Source organism: Lipotes vexillifer, unplaced genomic scaffold (genome assembly GCF_000442215.2).
Source record: "Lipotes vexillifer unplaced genomic scaffold, Lipotes_vexillifer_v1.1 scaffold1293, whole genome shotgun sequence".
NCBI classification, from domain to species: Eukaryota; Metazoa; Chordata; class Mammalia; order Artiodactyla; family Lipotidae; genus Lipotes; species Lipotes vexillifer.
The window spans coordinates 2166090-2184582 of NW_006790911.1; the positions used below are offsets into that span (position 1 = coordinate 2166090).

The 18493-nt window shown below is 38.1% G+C and overlaps 1 protein-coding gene across 3 annotated transcripts in view; it reads right to left on the minus strand.

The window, feature by feature from the left end:
• Nucleotides 1–590: 590 nt before the first annotated feature.
• Nucleotides 591–18493, minus strand: part of IL15 (interleukin 15) — a 58772-nt gene continuing 40869 nt past the window's right edge. The window contains exons 3-6 of one of the 3 annotated variants that reach the window (XM_007464002.1): nt 17878–17962; nt 12751–12795; nt 10687–10824; nt 591–771 (exon numbers count right to left, since the gene is read on the minus strand). In XM_007464002.1, the coding sequence (XP_007464064.1) occupies nt 661–771; nt 10687–10824; nt 12751–12795; nt 17878–17962 (379 nt within the window). In that variant the 3' untranslated portion in view covers nt 591–660. The remainder of the gene's footprint in view (nt 772–10686; nt 10825–12750; nt 12796–17877; nt 17963–18493) is intronic. The other 2 variants (XM_007464003.1, XM_007464001.1) reach the window with 2 other exon arrangements.

The following is an 18493-nucleotide window of genomic DNA, read 5'->3' on the forward strand; positions in this document are numbered from 1 at the left end:
TTCCACCTATCAGTGAAGGTTTATTATTGCCATCCCCACCTGAGATGGACTGATGCACATTCCATGCCGGGTACTTGCAAATTCTCTCTCTCATAACAAGCGCTTTATATATCAATAACGAAATTACTGGTCTCACATCTAGTTCCTCCTTTCTCGTTGGTAGTCAATTCTCCCTCCAAGTGCTACACCTAAAGGAGAAGTAAAGGAAGGCTGCTGGTCAATTTCCACATTGGTTGGGGCATCCTCTTTACCTACAGCAGTGGTGCCCAGCCCCAGTGGTTGTTAAATAATTTGACTATCACCCTTGAACCAAACACCCTCTATTTTCTTATGACATAAAATATCAGTGCAATTTCAAAAGATAAAATATGTACACAATGTTATTCAACATTTTACATTATGCTACAAATATGTACAATCTCAATAATAAATTAAGAATAAATGAATAAAATAAGTCCTTCGTTCATAGACACCATGGTACTCAATGCCATTGTTTGGCCTTCATTTCTGTGAGTTCATCTGATCAAAGATCCTGATCATCCTCTTGCCAGAAGAATTTATTTTGGCAGCATATTTGAAATGCCGAGTGTTTCGCTGTTGCCTCTCAGCAGTGGGGAGATGTTTGTTAATAATAGACGTGCTGAAAAGGATTAGCTGCAATCAAGAAGGGTTGATGAACATTTGCACAATATGTACAAAACTCTTCAAAAATTCTTTAATATGTTTTTCCTCCAGCTCCTCACATTCTTTGCATCCCAATTCAGTTTTATACTGCAAATAAAAAGAAAGGATTAGATTGGAAAGTCTAAAATATGCCTTTCCTGCAAATATCATATCATTTGAACCATATGGTGAAGTCTTGAGACATAAATTCGTTGGTAGATTAATTATCATATTAGGAAGAACTATGGGTGATTTGATAAGGGCTGATTTTTCCTAGAGTGAATTAAGGACAATGAAAAAAAAATTGAAAAAAAAAAATCTATCGAACCATGAACTTCTGTTAGAGTCCTTCAATAGTTTCTGGTCATCTACCCCAGCATGAAGTCCATGCTTCACTGCATGGCATGCAGGCCCTCCTTGAGCGGTTCCTTACCTATTTCTTTCACGTTTTCCACAGCTCAAAGATATGCCCTAGGAACACTGGGCTCATGCCTTTAGCTCCCATACATACATTAGGCCATTAGGTGCCTCGCTATCTTTGCTTTTCTCTCTGCCTGTTCCACACTTTTATTTTAGCTACTACCACTCACACTTAAGATCATTCAGGCGCTGTTTCCATTAGGAAGGCTTTTCTGAACCTGGGAGCTCCTGGGGCTGCACTAAATGTCCCTTCTCTACATTCTCAGAACCTCTTGTTTAGACTCTGTCTTATATCACATCATGTATTCTATTGATATTATGGAGCTTTATGCTTCTCATACCACTATTCTCTAGGCTTTTCCAGGAAGGCAAGGCTATGTATTTTTGCTCCCCTAGCATTTAGCATAGGGCCTGGCACATAATATTCACCCAATTATTATCGGTCGAATTCAACTATTTCAATGAATACCACAAATTATAGTAATTTAAACAGTTTCAGAGAGACCTTCAAGATGGCGGAGGAGTAAGACGTGGAGATCACCTTCCTCCCCACAAATACATCAGAAATACATCTACATGTGGAACAACTCCTACAGAACACCTACTGAACGCTGGCAGAAGACCTCAGACCTCCCCAAGGGCAAGAAACTCCCCACGTACCTGGGTAGGGCAAAAGAAAAAGCAGAGACAAAAGAATAGGGATGGCACCTGCACCTCTGGGAAGGAGCTCTGAAGGAGGAAAAGTTTCCAAACACCAGGAAGTCCCTTACTGGCGGAAATGGGGGGAGGCAGGGGGGAAGTATCGGAGCCAAGGACGAGAGCACAGCAACAGGGGTGCAGAGGGCAAAGCGGAGAGATTGCCACACAGAGGATCGGTGCCGACCAGCACTCACCAGCCCGAGAGGCTTGTCTGCTCCCCTGCCGGGGCGGGTGGGGGCTGGAAGCTGAGGCTCCAGCATCGGAGGTCAGACCCCAGGGAGAGGACTGGGGTTGGCTGCGTGAACACAGCCTGAAGGGGGCTAGTGCACCACAGCTAGCTGGGAGGGAGCCCGGGAAAACGTCTGGAACTGCCTAAGAGGCAAGAGACCATTGTTTTGGGGTGCGCGAGGAAAGGGGATTCAGAGCACTGCCTAAACAAGCTCCAGAGATGGGTGCGAGCCGTGGCTATCAGTGCAGACACCAGAGATAGGCATGAGACGTTAAGGCTGCTGCTGCAGCCACCAAGAAGCCTGTGTGTGAGCACAGGTCACTATCCACACCTCCCTTCCCGGGAGCCTGTGCAGCCCGCCACTGCCAGGGTCCCGTCATCCAGGGACAGCTTCCCCGGGAGAACACATGGCCCACCTCAGGCTGTTACAACGTCACGCTGGCCTCTGCCACTGCAGGCTCACCCCGCATTCCGTACCCCTCCCTCCCCTCGGCCTGAGTGAGCCAGAGCCCACTAATCAGCTGCTCCTTTAACCCCACCCTGTCTGAGCAAAGAACTGACACCCTCAGGAGACCTACAGGAAGGGGCAGGGCCAAATCAAAGCTGAACCCCAGGAGCTGTGCGAACAAAGAAGATAAAGGGAAATCTCTCCCAGCAACCTCAGGAACAGTGGATTAAACCTCCACAATCACCTTGATGTATGCTGCATCTCTGGAATACCTGAATAGACAACAAATCATCCCCAAATTGAGGTGGTGGATGTTGGGCAACTGTAGACTTGTGGTTTGCTTTCTGCATCTAATTTGTTTCTAGTTTTACATTTATCTTAGTTTGGTATTTAGAGTTTATTATCATTGGTACATTTGTTTATTGATTTGGTTGCTCTCTTCCTTTTTTTAAAATATATATATATATATATATATATATATATATATATATGTTTTTCCCTTTTTGTGTGTGTGTATGTGTATGTTTCTTTGTGTGATTTTGTCTGTATACTTTTGCTTTTACCATTTGTCCTAGGGTTCTGTCTCTCCATTTTCTTTTGTTTTTTTGGGGTTTTTTTAGTATAGTTTTTAGTGCTTGTTGGTGGATTTGTTTTTTGGTTTGGAACCTCTCTTCTTTCTTTCTTTCTTTTTTAAATTAGTTTTCAATTTTTTAATTTAAAAATTTATTTTTTATTTTAATAACTTTTTAGTTTATTTTACTTTTTCTTGCTCTCTTTCTTTTTTTCTCCCTCTTCTTCTGAGCCGTGTGGCTGACAGGGTCTTCATGCTCCAGCCAGGTGTCAGGCCTGTGCCTCTGAGGTGGGAGGGCCGAGTTCAGGACACTGGTCCACCAAACACCTCCTAGCTCCATGTAATATCAAACAGTGAAAGCTCTCCAAGAGATCTCCATCTGCACAATAAGACCCAGCTCCACTCAATGACCAGCAAACTACATTGCTGGACACCCTATGCCAAACAAATAGCAAGACAGGAACACAACCCCACCCATTAGCAGAGAGGCTGCCTAAAATAATAATAAGGTCACAGACAACCCAAAACACACCACCGGGTGCTGTCCTGCCCACAAGAAAGACAAGATTCAGCCTCATCCACCAGAACCCAGGCACTAGTCCCCTCCACCAGGAAGCCTACACAACCCACTGAATCAATTTTATGAACTGGGAACAGACACCAAAAACAATGGGAACTACAAACCTGGAGCCTGCGAAAAGGAGACCTCCAAGCACAGTAACTTAAGCAAAATGAGAAGACAGAGAAACACACAGCAGATGAAGGAGCAAGATAAAAACCCACCAGACCAAACAAATGAAGAGGAAAGAAGCAGTCTACCTGAAAAAGAATTTAGAGTAATGATAGTAAATATGATCCAAAATCTTGGAAATAGAATGGAGAAAATACAAGAAATGTTTAACAAGGACCTAGAAGAACTAAAGAGCAAACAATGATGAACAACACAATAAATGAAATTCAAAATTCTCTAGAAGGAATCAATAGCAGAATAGCTGAGGCAGAAGAACAGATAAGTGACCTGGAAGATAAAATAGTGAAAATAACTACCACAGAGCAGACTAAAGAAAAAAAGAATGAAAAGAATTGAGGACAGTGTCAGAGACCTCTGGGACAGCATTAAATGCACCAACATTTGAATTATAGGGGTCCCAGAAGAAGAAGAGAAAAAGACAGGGACTGAGAAAGTATTTGAAGAGATTATAGTTGAAAACTTCCCTAATATGGAAAAGGAAATAGTTAATCAAGTCCAAGAAGCACAGAGTCCCATACAGGATAAATCCAAGGAGAAACATGCCAAGACACATATTAATCAAACTTTCTAAAATTAAATACAAAGAAAAAATATTAAAAGCAGCAAGGGAAAAACAGCAAATAACATAAAAGGGAATCCCCATAAGGTTAACAGCTGGTCTTTCAGCAGAAACTCTGCAAGCTAGGAGGGAGTGGCAGGACATATTTAAAGTGATGAAAGGAAAAAACCTACAACCAAGATTAATCTATGCAGCAAGGATCTCATTCAGATTTGATGGAGAAATTAAAACCTTTAGAGAGTAAAAAGCTAAGAGAATTCAGCACCACCAAACCAGCTTTACAACAAATGCTAAAGGAACTTCTTTAGGCAGGAGACACAAGAGAAGGAAAAGACCTACAGTAACAAACCCAAAATAATTAAGAAAATGGTAATAGGGACACAGATATCGATAACTACCTTAAATTTAAATGGATTAAATGCTCCAACCAAAAGACACAGACTGGCTACAAAATGGATACAAAAAGAAGACCTGTATATATGCTGTCTACAAGAGACCACTGCAGACCTAGGGACACATACAGACTGAAAGTGAGGGGATGGAAAAAGATATTCCATGCAAATGGAAATCAAAAGAAAGAGGGAGTAGCAATTCTCATATCAGACAAAATAGACTATAAAATAAAGACTATTAAAAGAGACAAAGAAGGACACTACATAATGATCAAGGGATCAATCCAAGAAGAAGATATAACAACTGTAAATATTTATGCACCCAACACAGGAGCACCGCAATACATAAGGCAAATGCTAACAGCCATAAAAGGGGAAACAGACAGTAACACAGTAACACAATCATAGTAGGGGACGTTAACACCTCACTTTCACCAATGGACAGATCATCCAAAATGAAAATAAATAAGGAAACACAAGCTTTAAATGATACATTAAGCAAGATGGACTTAATTGATATTTATAGGACATTCCATCCAAAAACAACAGAATACACTTTATTCCAAGTGTTCATGGAACATTCTCCAGGATAGATCGTATCTTGGGTCACAAATCAAGCCTTGGTAAATTTAAGAAAATGGAAATCGTATCAAGTATCTTTTCCAGCGACAACACTGTGAGACTTAATGTCAACTATAGGAAAAAAACTGTAAAAAACACAAACAAATGGAGGCTAAAAAATACACTACTAAATAACCAAAAGATCACTGTAGAACTCAAAGAGGAAATAAAAAAACCTAGAAACAAATGACAACGAAAACAAAACGACCCAAAACTGATGGGATGCAGCAAAAGCGGCTCTAAGAGGGAGGTTTATAGCAATACAATCCTACCTCAAAGAACAAGAAAAATCTCAAAAAAACAACCTAGCCTTACACCTAAAGCAATTAGAAAGAAGAACAAAAAAACCCAAAGTTATCAGAAGGAAAGAAATCATAAAGATCAGATCAGAAATAAATGAAAAAGAAATGAAGGAAACAATAGCAAAGATCAATAAAACTAAAAGCTGGTTCTTTGAGAAGATAAACAAAATTGATAAATCATTAGCCAGACTCATCAAAAAAGAAAGGGATAAGACTCAAACCAATAGAATTAGAAATGAAAAAGGAGAAGTAACAGCTGACACTGCAGAAATACGAAGGGTCATGAGAGATTACTACTAGCAACTATGTGCCAACAACATGGACAATGTGGAAGAAATAGACAAATTCTTAGAAAAGCACAACCTTCTGAGACTGAATCAGTAAGAAATAGAAAACATAAACAGATCAATCCCAAGAATTGAAATTGAAACTGTGATTAAATATCTTCCAACAAACAAACGCTCAGGACCAGATGGCTTCATAGGCAAATTCTGTCAAACATTTAGAGAAGAGCTAACACCTATGCATCTCAAACTCCTCCAAAATATAGCAGAGGGAGGAACACTCCCAGACTCATTCTATGAGGCCACCATCACCCTGATACCAAAACCAGACAAAGATGTCACAAAGAAAGAAAACTACAGGCCAATATCACTGATGAACATAGATGCAAAAATCCTCAACCAGATACTAGCAAACAGAATCCAATAGCACATTAAAAGGATCATACACCATGATCAAGTGGGGTTTATCCCAGGAATGCAAGGATTCTTCAACACACGCAAATCAATCAATGTGATACACCATATTAACAAACTGAAGGTGAAAAACCATATGGTCATCTCAATAGATGCAGAGAAAGCTTTCGACCAAATTCAACACCCATTTATGATAAAAACCCTCCAGAAAGTAGGCATAGAGGAAAGTTACCTCAACATAATAAAGGCCATATATGACAAACCCACAGCCAACATTGTTCTTAATGGTGAAAAACTGAAACCGTTTCCTCTAAGATCAGGAACAAGACAAGGCTGTCCACTCTCACCACTATTATTCAACACTGTTTTGGAAGTTTTAGCCACAGCAATCAGAGTAGAAAAAGAAATAAAAGGAATCCAAATAAGAAAAGAAGAAGCAAAGCTGTCACTGTTTGCAGATGGCATGATACTATACATAGAGAATCCTAAAGATGCTACCAGAAAACCACTAGAGCTAATCAATGAATCTGGTAAAGTAGCAGGATACAAAATTAATGCACAGAAATCTCTTGCATTCCTATACAGTAATGGTGAAAAATCTGAAAGAGAAATTAAGGAAACACACCCATTTACCATTGAAATAGAAAGAATAAAATACCTAGGAATAAACCTACCTAAGGAGACAAAAGACCTGTATCCAGAAAACTATGAGGAAAGAAATTAAACATGATCCAAACAGATGGAGAGATATACCGTGTCCTTGGACTGGAAGAATCAACATTGAGAAAATGACTATACTACCCAAAGCAATCTACAGATTCAATGCCTATCAAACTACCAATGGCATTTTTCACAGAACTAGAACAAAAAATTTCCCTATTTGTTTAGAATCACAAAAGATCCCAAATAGCCAAAACAATCTAGAGAAAGAAAAACAGAGCTGGAGGAATCAGGCTCCCGGACATCAGACTATACTACAAAGCTACAGTAATCAAGACAGTATGGTACTTGCACAAAAACAGAAATATAGATCAATGGAATAGGATAGAAAGCCCGGAGATAAACCCACAAACATATGGTCACCCTATTTTTGATCAAGGAGGCAAGAATATACAATGGAGAAAAGACATTATCTTCAATAAGTGGTGCTGGGAAAACTGGACAGCTAGAGGAAAGCATAGGCATAACACTCTATGACATAAGTCACAGCAAGATCGTTTTTGATCCACCTCCTAGAGAAATGCAAATAAAAACAAAAATAACCAAATGGGACCTAATGAAACTTAAAAGCTTTTGCACAGCAAAGGAAAACATAAACAAGATGAAAAGACAACCTTCAGAATGGGAAAAATATTTGCAAATGAAGCAACTGACAAAGGATTAATCTCCAAAATTTACAAGCAGCTGATGCTGTTCAATATCAAAAAGACAATCAATCCAATCCAAAAATGGGCAGAAGACCTAAATAGACATTTCTCCAAAGAAAATGTACAGATTGCCAACAAACACATGAAAGGATGCTCAATATCACTAATTATTAGAGAAATGCAAATCAAAACTGCAATGAGGTATCACCTCACACCAGTCATTATGGCCATCATCAAAAAATCTCCAAACAATAAATGCTGGAGAGGGTGTGGAAAAAAGGGAACCCTCTTGCACTGTTGGTGGGGATGTACATTTATACAGCCGCTATGGAGAACAGTATGGAAGTTCCGTAAAAAACAGAACTACCATATGACCCAGCAATCCCACTACTGGGCATATACCCTGAGAAAACCATAATTCAAAAGGAGTCATGTACCACAATGTTCATTGCAGCACTATTTACAATAGCCAGGACATGGAAGCAACCTAAGTGTCCATCGACAGATGAATGGATAAAGAAGATGTGGCTCACATATACAATGCAATATTACTCAGCCATAAAAAGAAACGAAACTGAGTTATTTGCAGTGAGGTAGATGGACCTAGAGTCTGTCATACAGAGTGAAGTAAGTCAGAAAGAGAAAAACAAATACCATATGCTAACACATATACATGGAATCTAAAAAAAAAAAAAGGTTCTGAAGAACCTAGGGGCAGGGCAGGAATAAAGACACAGATGTAGAGAATGGACTGGAGGACACGGGGATTGGGAAGGGTAAGCTGGGATGAAGTGAGAGAGTGGCCAAATGCAAAATAGATCGCTAGTGGGAAGCAGCCGCATAGCACAGGGGGATCAGCTAGGTGCTTTGTGACCACCTAGAGGGGTGGGATAGGGAGAATGGGAGGTTGATGCAAGAGGGAGGAGATATGGAGATATATGTTTATGTATAGCTGATTCACTTTGTTTTAAAGCAGAAACTAACACACCATTGTAAAGCAATTATACTCCAATAAAGGTGTTGAAAAAAATAAGAAATAAAAAAATAAACAGTTTCATGAATAACTAAAATATTGCAAATGTAACAATTAAACTTTTCAGGGATCATCTGAACCATGAAAGCTGTACCAGCAAAATTCAAAATTAGATTTTCCATCCATTAAGCATTTAAAATTCAGATTCACCAGTGTTTATCAAGCACATACTCTATGCTAGGTGCTATCATATTCCATATAATGCTGTCCTATTTGATCCTGAAAATAATTATGTCAGATAGGAAGGTAGAGATATTAAATGACTCATCTCATTTGACATAATCAATGAAATGCTCTGCATTTAGGTCTTCTGAGTGTGCAGTCCGGCCACACTATGTCATGATGAGGGTGACTATAAAAATGCACATTAAAGTGTTCCCCATTGACACTGCTGTGAGTTATCTGCTGCATGGGTCAGTCTTTTGACCAATAACAGAGAGATAACATATCACAAGAGTATTTTAAACATTCATATATTCAATTCAGAAATAAATCGAGAATCTAGTACATGCCAAGCATTGTTCTGGGAGTTGGGATACAGCACGAAAACAAACAAACAAAAAACCCTCCCCTTCTGAAGCTGCCATTCTAATAGGAAGAAACAGACAATATCCATCAACTAAGATATGTAGTATTTAAGATAGAGGGACATACAGAGAAGGCGGTGGGGCGTGCTGAGGCGGGGGAGTGGCTGTGGTTATAAAGAGGTAACATCACTGACACAGTGACATTGAAGCACCTGGCACTTTTAGGGAAAACCCAAGGTGTCCAGCCACACTAGCTCGGGGCGTCTGCTCTTTCAGTTGCCTCTGCATGAACATACTTTCCCCGGCATCCTTAAAGCTCTTTCCGTCTCACGTCTTTGCCAAATGTCAGCTGAGTAGGTAAACCTTCTCTAGATTAGATTCCCAGTTGCCTTCCCTGCCTCTTTTTTTTTTGCCCTTCCACTTAATAAACACCTGACTTATTATTCATTTGCTTATTGATTGATTTCTGTATGCTTCTTCCTACCGTAAGAGCAGGAACTATGTGTGTTCTTTCACTTCTGTTATCTTGAGGGCCTACAATGGGGCCCAAAAAGTATTTGTGAAATGAACAAATTATGATTATACCTTTTTGGTTTATAAAACTTTTTCTAATCACTTTGCTTTGGCCACTAGTGTTTTGCCCTGAAAGACATAATCCTTTGTAGGGCCTTTGCATAGCCAGTGCCCCAGAGGGTCCCTGGTATTTGCTCTCCTGGAGGCCTATGTTGCTCCTGTTGCCTGGGATGGCCCAAATTATACTCCAATTATTAATATTTTTATTATTATCCTTTTGCAGCATTTATTCTTTGAGTAGATAAGAAGGCAGACTCTGGAGTGAAACTGCTCAGGGACTCCTGGCTCCCCATTTTACTAGCTGTGTGAATTGGAGGAAGAGATTCAAGCCCCCAGAGCCCCAAGTCCTTCAACCTTAAACAGAAATAGTGATAACTATCTCACAGATTGATTGTGAGAATTGAGCGAATTACCACCTAACCCTTGAAGAACAGTATCTGGCACAGAGTAATAACCCAAGTAAATGTGGATTACTACTATGGATGCTCATCAATTATGTAATTAGATTAATGTCTATCCACTGCACCTAGTGATCAACACCTTGAGGTCAGTGACCTGACTGTCTGGTTCACCCTTGTCATTCCAGCACTAAAGCACACGGCCTAGAGCATGCAGTCAATGTTTGTTGAATGAATAAATCAATAAACAGTGTAGGAGTGTGTGCACACCAGTGATGGTGCTGCTTCTGGATGCCACTTCACTGGAATTAACTCACTTTCCCAAGTGCCCCTTCAGAGGGTCTCCTTGTCCATTACATCCCATCCAGCTAATGATTTCTCCCAATCAAGCCAAGAGCATCCAATGTAGCTCTGCATAACTATTGGATAACTCACCTCAATGGAAGATAAGCTGCTGTTTGCTAGGATGATAAGGTTTTCTACTGTATCGTTAATGTCTGAATTTCTGGACTCATGCAAAATAACATGTAACTCCAGGAGAAAGCATTTCATCACTGTTACTTTGCAACTGGGCTAAAAGAGATACAAAGATCCATTTTGAAAAAGAAAAAGAAAGACAATTATTTCCCCATTATTCAGTTTCACACAGATGTAATTTTGATATTTTAAAAAGTCAATCCAGCTATTTTATAAAGAAACACAATACCCCTAAAAAGTTTTACATAGGAAGCAGCTTGATTTTTTTCTTCTCTTTTGGCTTTGAAATCAAAACCAAAACAAACTGAGAACAAAACAGGAAGGATGGTGATACCGTATAGAAGAAAGAACATAAAACTAGAAAACGTGGAAATAATAGGCCACTTTTTCCTCACTAAGCACATTTCCTCTGTGTAAAGGGCAGATAATACTGACCTGAGACTCTCAGAACATTAATAGAGATGGTGCATATGGAAGAATTTCTTAGAATCAGATCATATTGTTAACATTTTAAACAGTGGTGGCCGCTAATCATACTATTCCTGCAAGTTCCAAAGTTCCAGAGGCAGACGTGATTCCAAGAAATTTCTTAGAAAAATCAAAGCAGGTGTATGGTCTATTCACAGGCTGGTCATATCAGAAAGGTACCTTTCAGGTCCCACAAAAATACATTTCCCAAGAGGATTACTTTAACAAAAACTTAAACTTCAAACAAAAGAAGCATTTAATGAGCATGTGGGAATTTGACCATGACGTGTCTGATTTCCTGTTCTCAATGCCATGCACAGTGCCTGGGACTCTGCAGGCACTTAACAGGTGCTTACGGAAGGAAGGAAGCAAGGAAGGAAGAAGGAAGGAAGCAAGGAAGGATGACAGCCACATGCCTGGGACTGGCAATATTCCTTATTCCCCCACAGCAGCTTCTCCGGATTGAAAGGGTAATAAATGCTGTCACCATGACGATAATAAACTAAATAATAAATAAAATAAATAATAAAACTGAGGTTCAGAAATATTTAGTGTCTTCCAAGGTAACAAAGCTTGGAAGTGGCTGAGTCAGGGTTTAAATCTAAATTTCAATCTCAACTACTTTCTACAACCCACGGGTTGCGAAGTTAGTTATCGTCTTACAAAAAAAGCAATCTCAGGATTCGGAGTGCTGGTGGTTAGCTGACTGCTTTCTACTTTGAAGAAAATGCAAAGTAAAGTGGAAAACATGCTGAAGCCAAAAGCGGCAAACAATTTCTAGCACAGCAGCACTATCTAAGTGAATGATGGATATCTGTTCTTTCTAGTTTCTGGCTGTGGCTTCTTTCCAATGCTTAGAAAGTCTTGATAGGGCAAAACCTTCTATTGCAGAGAAATTCTGCTTAAGGAATAATAGAGAGAGGACTCACTGTTCTGAATGCACACAACACAGTTTGTTTTTCACGAAGTGAAGATGTCAGGGATTTGTTTCTTGGTTTTTTGTAGCCAATTCAGAGGGAAAGGAATAGCAACTCAACTGAAATCCTATATGACTAAGGCGACGTCAGCAGCATATTAATGAAACAAGTTCGAGATCAGTTTTGAATTCTGATAGACTTTGTGGGTTGTGTTTGGTTTTTTTCTCACGTAGAGAGTAACCAGTCAGAATCCCTTTTTGACAACTGTAGAGATTCGGGCAAAATGTAGAGCATGAATGTATTTAAACAATTTGTAAAAAATATGATTAAAAGTGATAATATGCTACAGCACTGGAAACAACTGATATATTGGATACTTTTAAATTGCCCGAGTTAACTTGATTCTTGTATTTAACTGCATCACGATTTAATTGCATCACAGAAATATATACTATATTTTGTTTGACATCGATGGGAAAAGTTTATGTTTTGATTCAGCAATGATGCTACAATGAACAGCATCTATGTAAAAGTTAGATTTTAAAACTATACACAGTCCAGTAAATTTATGAAAATATACTTCTTAGACCTTTGAAAATTGGAAAATATAGCAATATTGAGAACAAACTATACTCACATGAGCATTGCTTTCAGTATATAAGGTGGCATCCATATGTATAGACTGAAATGGAAACAAAATTCGGTAATATGAAAAACTATTCCCGCTTTAGATATAATGAGAACAACCTACTGAAAACACTAAAACTTTTTTCAATGAAATTCTTTATTTTGAGATAATCTTAGATTCATATGAAATTGTAAGAGAAAATACAGGCAAATCCTGTGTGCGCCTTCACCGTTTCTTCCCGTGTTGAGGTCCTGCATAATACAGTACAATAGCACAACCAGGAAATTGACATGGATGCAATCCACCCACTTTGTTCAGATTTCACCAGTTTTATGTGCACTATTGTGTGTGTGCGTGTGTGTGTAGTTCCATGCCATTTTATCAGACGTGTAAATTCATGTAACCACTACCACAGTTAAGATACAGAATCCTCCTGCTACTGTTGTATAGCCACAATCAACTTCCTCCAGACATGCTCCTCCCACCTCCTACCATCCATCTAATCCCCAGCAACCACTTCTCTGCTCTCCATTCCTATGATATCATTTCAAGAATGTTATATAAATGGAATCATACAGCATATAACCTTTTGAAATAGGTTTATTGAAAAACTTAATAGACTTTATTTTTTGAGCAGTCGTAGGTTTACAGAACATGAACAGAAAGTACAGAAAGTTCCCATATGGCCCCTTGGCCTCCTCCCAAGTTTCCCCTATTATTAACATCTCGCACTAGCGTGGTACATCTATTACAATTGATGAGTCAATATTGATACATTTTCAACTAAAGTCCATAGTTTCCATTAGCGTTCACTCTTGGTGTTGTACACCTATAGTTCTTGACAAATGTATAATGACATGCATTGATCATTACAGTATCATACAAAATAGTTCCGCTGCCCTAAAAATCACTTGTGCTCCACTTTCTTATCCTTCCCTTTCCCTTATCCTTCCCTTTCCCTTATCCCCTGTTGTATTGTATCCAGCCTTTTCCAGAGTGTCATATAGTTGGAATCATATAGTATCATATCATATAGTATGTAGCCTGTTTTGATTGGCTTCTTTTATTAGCAATATGCTTTTAAGGTTCCTCCATACCTTTTCATGGCTAAACAGCTTATTTCTTTTTATCACTGAGTAATATTCCATTGTATGGACGAACTACAGTTTGTTTACCTCGCTGGCTTTTTTTCACACAGCATAATACTCTGGAGATCCACACAACTTGTTGTATCAGTAATTTGTTCCTTATTATTGCTCACTATTATTGTTTGATATAATGTACCGAAGCTTAACTGTTGACCTGTTGAAGGACATTTGGGTTCTTTCCAGTTTTTAGCTATTATAAATAAAGTTCTATTAACATTCATATGCATGTTTTTGTGTGAATCCAAGTTTTCACGTCTCTGATATAAATGTCTGAGTGTAACTGTTGGATCATATGGCAAATGCGTGTTTTGTTTTATAAGAAACAGCCAAACTATTTTAGAGTGGCTGTACAATTTTATATTCTCACCAGCAATATATAAATGATCCAGTTTCTCCACATCCTTGCCAGCATTTGGTATTATCAATATTTTTTATTTTAAATATTCATATAGGTGACATGTCATTGAGGCTTTAATTTGCATTCCCTAAATAAAATACAGCCATTTATTGGTACTTTCTCTCCAAAAAAGACTTAGGGTGATTTATAATTTCTTCCTTTCTAATATGCATACTTATTATTTATTTTTCTTGCCTTAGCCTTTTATTTCTTTTTTTCTTGCCTTGCCAATTGAGCTAAAGTTTCAATACTATGTTGAATAAGAGTGGTCAGAAAAGACATCCTTGCCTTGTTCCCAATTTTAGGGGAAAAGCAGTCAGTCCCCATTAAGCCTAATGTCGGCTCTAGGTTTTCTGTACATGCTCTGTAACAAACTGAAGGAGCTTCTCCTTTATTCCTTGTTTGCTGAGAAATGTTTATCATTGAAGAGGTGCTGCAGTTTTAAAATGTCTTTTCCGCATCAACTGATATGACCATATGATTTCCTACTTTAGTCTACTCATATAGTGGATTACATTGATTGATTTTCGAATACTGAACAGGTCTTGCATTTGTTACATTTTGGTAGTCTGTGGTTTTTGAGGAAATTGTCCATTTCCTCCAAATTATCAAATTTACGAGAATCAAGTTGTTCATAGTTTTTCTTTAGCATCCTTTTAATGGTTGTAGGTTCTGTAGTAAGACCCCAATTTCAGTCCTGATACTAATGGTATATGTCATCTCTTTTATCTTTGTCAGGCTTTCTAAAGGTTTATCGACTTTATTGCTTTATTTTCCCAAAGTAAAGAGCTTTATGTTTTGTTGATTTTTGTCTATTGTTTTCCTGATTTCAATTTCCTTCCCTCCTTCCTTTTTATTGCTTCCTTCCTTCTGCATGTGTTGGGCTTATTTTGCTCTTTTCCCAGTTTCTTGAGGCAGTAACTTAGATTGGTGAACTGAGATCTTTCCTCTTTTCTAAGGTAATCATTTAGTTTTATCTATTTCCTACTAAGTAAAATTTTAGCTAAATCCCACAAAACTTCCTATGTTGCATATTTGTCTCCATTCAGTTCTATATTTTTAAATATCCTTTGAGACCTGCTCTTTGACCCATGGAATATTTATAAGTGTCTCATTTAATTTCCAAGTGTTTGGAGATTTTCCGGTTGTATTTATGTAATTGACTTCTACTTGATTGCACTGTGGCTGGATAACATATTCTGCATGATTTCAGTTCTGATAAATGTGCTAAAGTTTGTTTTATGGCCCAGGATATGTTCAGTCTTGGTGAGTGTTGACTGAAAAAAACGTTTATTCACTGTTGTTGGATGAAGTGTTTTTCTATGGAAATGAGATATTGTTGGTTGACTGTGTCATCCAGTTCTTCTATATCCTTTCGGATTTTCTGTCTAGTAGTTCTATTTGTCACTGAGGAGGTACTGAAGTCAACTATTAATATATTTATGGATTCATCTGCTTCACTTTTCGGTTCTATTATTAGTTTTTGCTTCTTACATTTTGAGGCTCTGCTGTTTGGTAGGTACACATTTAAGATCATTATGTTTTCCTGGTGGACTCACCTTTTACCATGATGTAATGTATCTCGTGACTCTAGTAATTTTATTTGCTGTGAAGTCTACATTATCTGATATGAATATAGCCACTTTTGATTTTTAAAATTATTGTGTGAATTATTATGTGCACGTGCCTCAGTTTCCTAGAGCTTCTGTAGCAAGGTATCACAAAGTAAGTGTCTTCAAACAACAATTCATTCACTTACAGTTCAAAGCCAAGGAGTCAACTAGGCCTGTTCCCTCTGAAGGCTCTAGAGAACTGTCCTTCCTTATGGCTCCAAACCCTTTGCTGCTCCAGGGGATCCTTGGCCTTCCTTGGCTAGTAGCTGTAACATTGCAATGTCCTTTGGCTTGTAGCTGCCTCGGTTTTCATACGGCCTGCTTCTCTGTGTCTATGTAGCCTGTCCTCTTCTTATAAGGACACTAGTCATTAGATTTGGGACCACCCCACTCCACTATAACCTCACCTTAACTAATTATATTTGCAAAGACCCCATTTCCGAATAAGGATACATTCTGAGGTTCTAGGTGGACATGAATTTTGGAGGGACATTATTCAACCCACTACAGCATGGGTTTCTCTTCTTTTAATTTCAACCTACTTATGTCATTATATATATACATATTATATATGTATATATTTGTGTATATATTATGTATACATATTATATATGTATATATTTGTATATATATTATATATACATATATGTGTATGTTTCTATACATATTATATATGTATATATGTATATATATTATATATACATATTATATATGTGTATATTATATATACATATTATATATGTATATATTATATACACACATATATAATATGTATATATTTGTATATACATGTATATTTGAAGTGAATTCCTCGTAGACAGCATAAAGTTGGTTTGTCTTTTGTTATCAATTTGGCCAATCTCTGTCTTTTATTTGTATTCTTTTTCTCCTCTCCTTCTAGGATGAGAATGCTAGGAATGCTGGATCTTTTACTGTCCCAAAGATCCCTGAGGCTTTATTTGCTTTTTTTCAGTCTATTTTGTTTCTATTAGTCTATCCTCAAGTTGACTGTCTTTCCTCTGTCATATTCATTCTGCTAATGAGCCTCTCCAGCTTGTTTCATATTCCACTTGTTGTATTTCTTAGTTCTGTAATTTCCATTTGGTGCATTTTACATATTGTATTCCTTTGCTAAGACTTTCTGGGTTTTTTTTTTTCCAGTTGTTTCAAGGATATTCATAATTGCTTGCTGGCACATCTTCATGATACCTGTTTTAAAATCCTTGTCAAATAATTCCAACATCTAATCCATCTCAGTTTCAGAGTCTGTTTCTGAGTCTCTTCTCATTCAAGTTGTGATTTTTCCTGCTTCTTGGTATGAAGAGTGATTTTTCAATTGTATTCTGGTATTTGGGCTATTATGTCAGGAGACCCTGGTCCAATTTAAATCTTCTGTTTTAACATGCAGCCACCCTGTGTAGGCTTAGCATAGAGGTTCTGACCTATGTTTGCATGCTGTGATTCCAATGATGGTTCAGTTTTCAGAATCTTTGTGGTGCTAATTTGAAAGGTTTGGTACACTTGCTGACCCAGGACTCTCACTGGTCCCTGCTGTATCGCCCACACAATAGTACAGCCCATATTTCTCCCCTCTACAGGTTCTGCCAGGTCAGCTGGTGTCTCCAGGTGGGAGAAGCGTTCTCTAGCCCATGGAATAGACAGCCTTTCCCTGAGTCAGGCCATTCCCCCCACAAGGGCCCCAAAGCCGCCTGGCTTCTTGGGTAGGAAAAGGGAGTCCCTCTGGCGGGTGGTGACGGAGAGCTCTTCATGCTGGGCCACTCATAAACTGAGTTTTAAAGATAATTAGGGTCTGAAAATTCTAAATAAAAGAGTTCATTTGAGGTGCTACGAGGCTCACCAATTCTACAGAAACATTTTTGTTTCAAGTGAGATTTCACTAAGATTGACAGCAAAACACAAGGAATAACATACTGCATAGCAATTATACCAGATATTTTATGGAAAAATGAGTACTCACTTGAATAAGATCTTCAATTCTTTTCAAATCACTTATTACATGCTGCCAGTTTGCTTCTGTTTTAGGAAGACCTGCACTGATACAACTGAAAGCAAAGCCAAAGAGCAAAGCATTTTGAATGAACATAATATTGTCTTGATGAATACTATAGGCAAAAGAGCAATCAAGACTTTTTTTAATCCAACAAGTGAAAAGATGAGTGCTATCCTTGCCTTTGTTTATTTGACAGCCTTGTAGATGAATATAAAAACTGAACATATAGTACAACTCTGATGCTTTAGGCTAGCCTGATGACCAACCTGCATTAAAGAAAAGCCTAATTTGAAGGGATGACTTATAAATAACCTGGTGCAATTTATCACAATGAAATAAAAACAATGCATGATGTGTGGCAGTGCTCAGTAATGTTTTTGAATGAATTATTATTTTTCTTTAAGTAGAGGTCCCATCAGACTTTTATGTCTAATAAATGGGTAAAATTCTTAAAATAAGCAATCATCTTTTTCATGTAATGATCTTGACAGTAAATATTCTTTACAATAGGTTAAACATGACCCTTGCATGCTCCTTGTAGCAGCTTTCTCCATAAATGTTATGGACTTGAGCCTAATCTAGT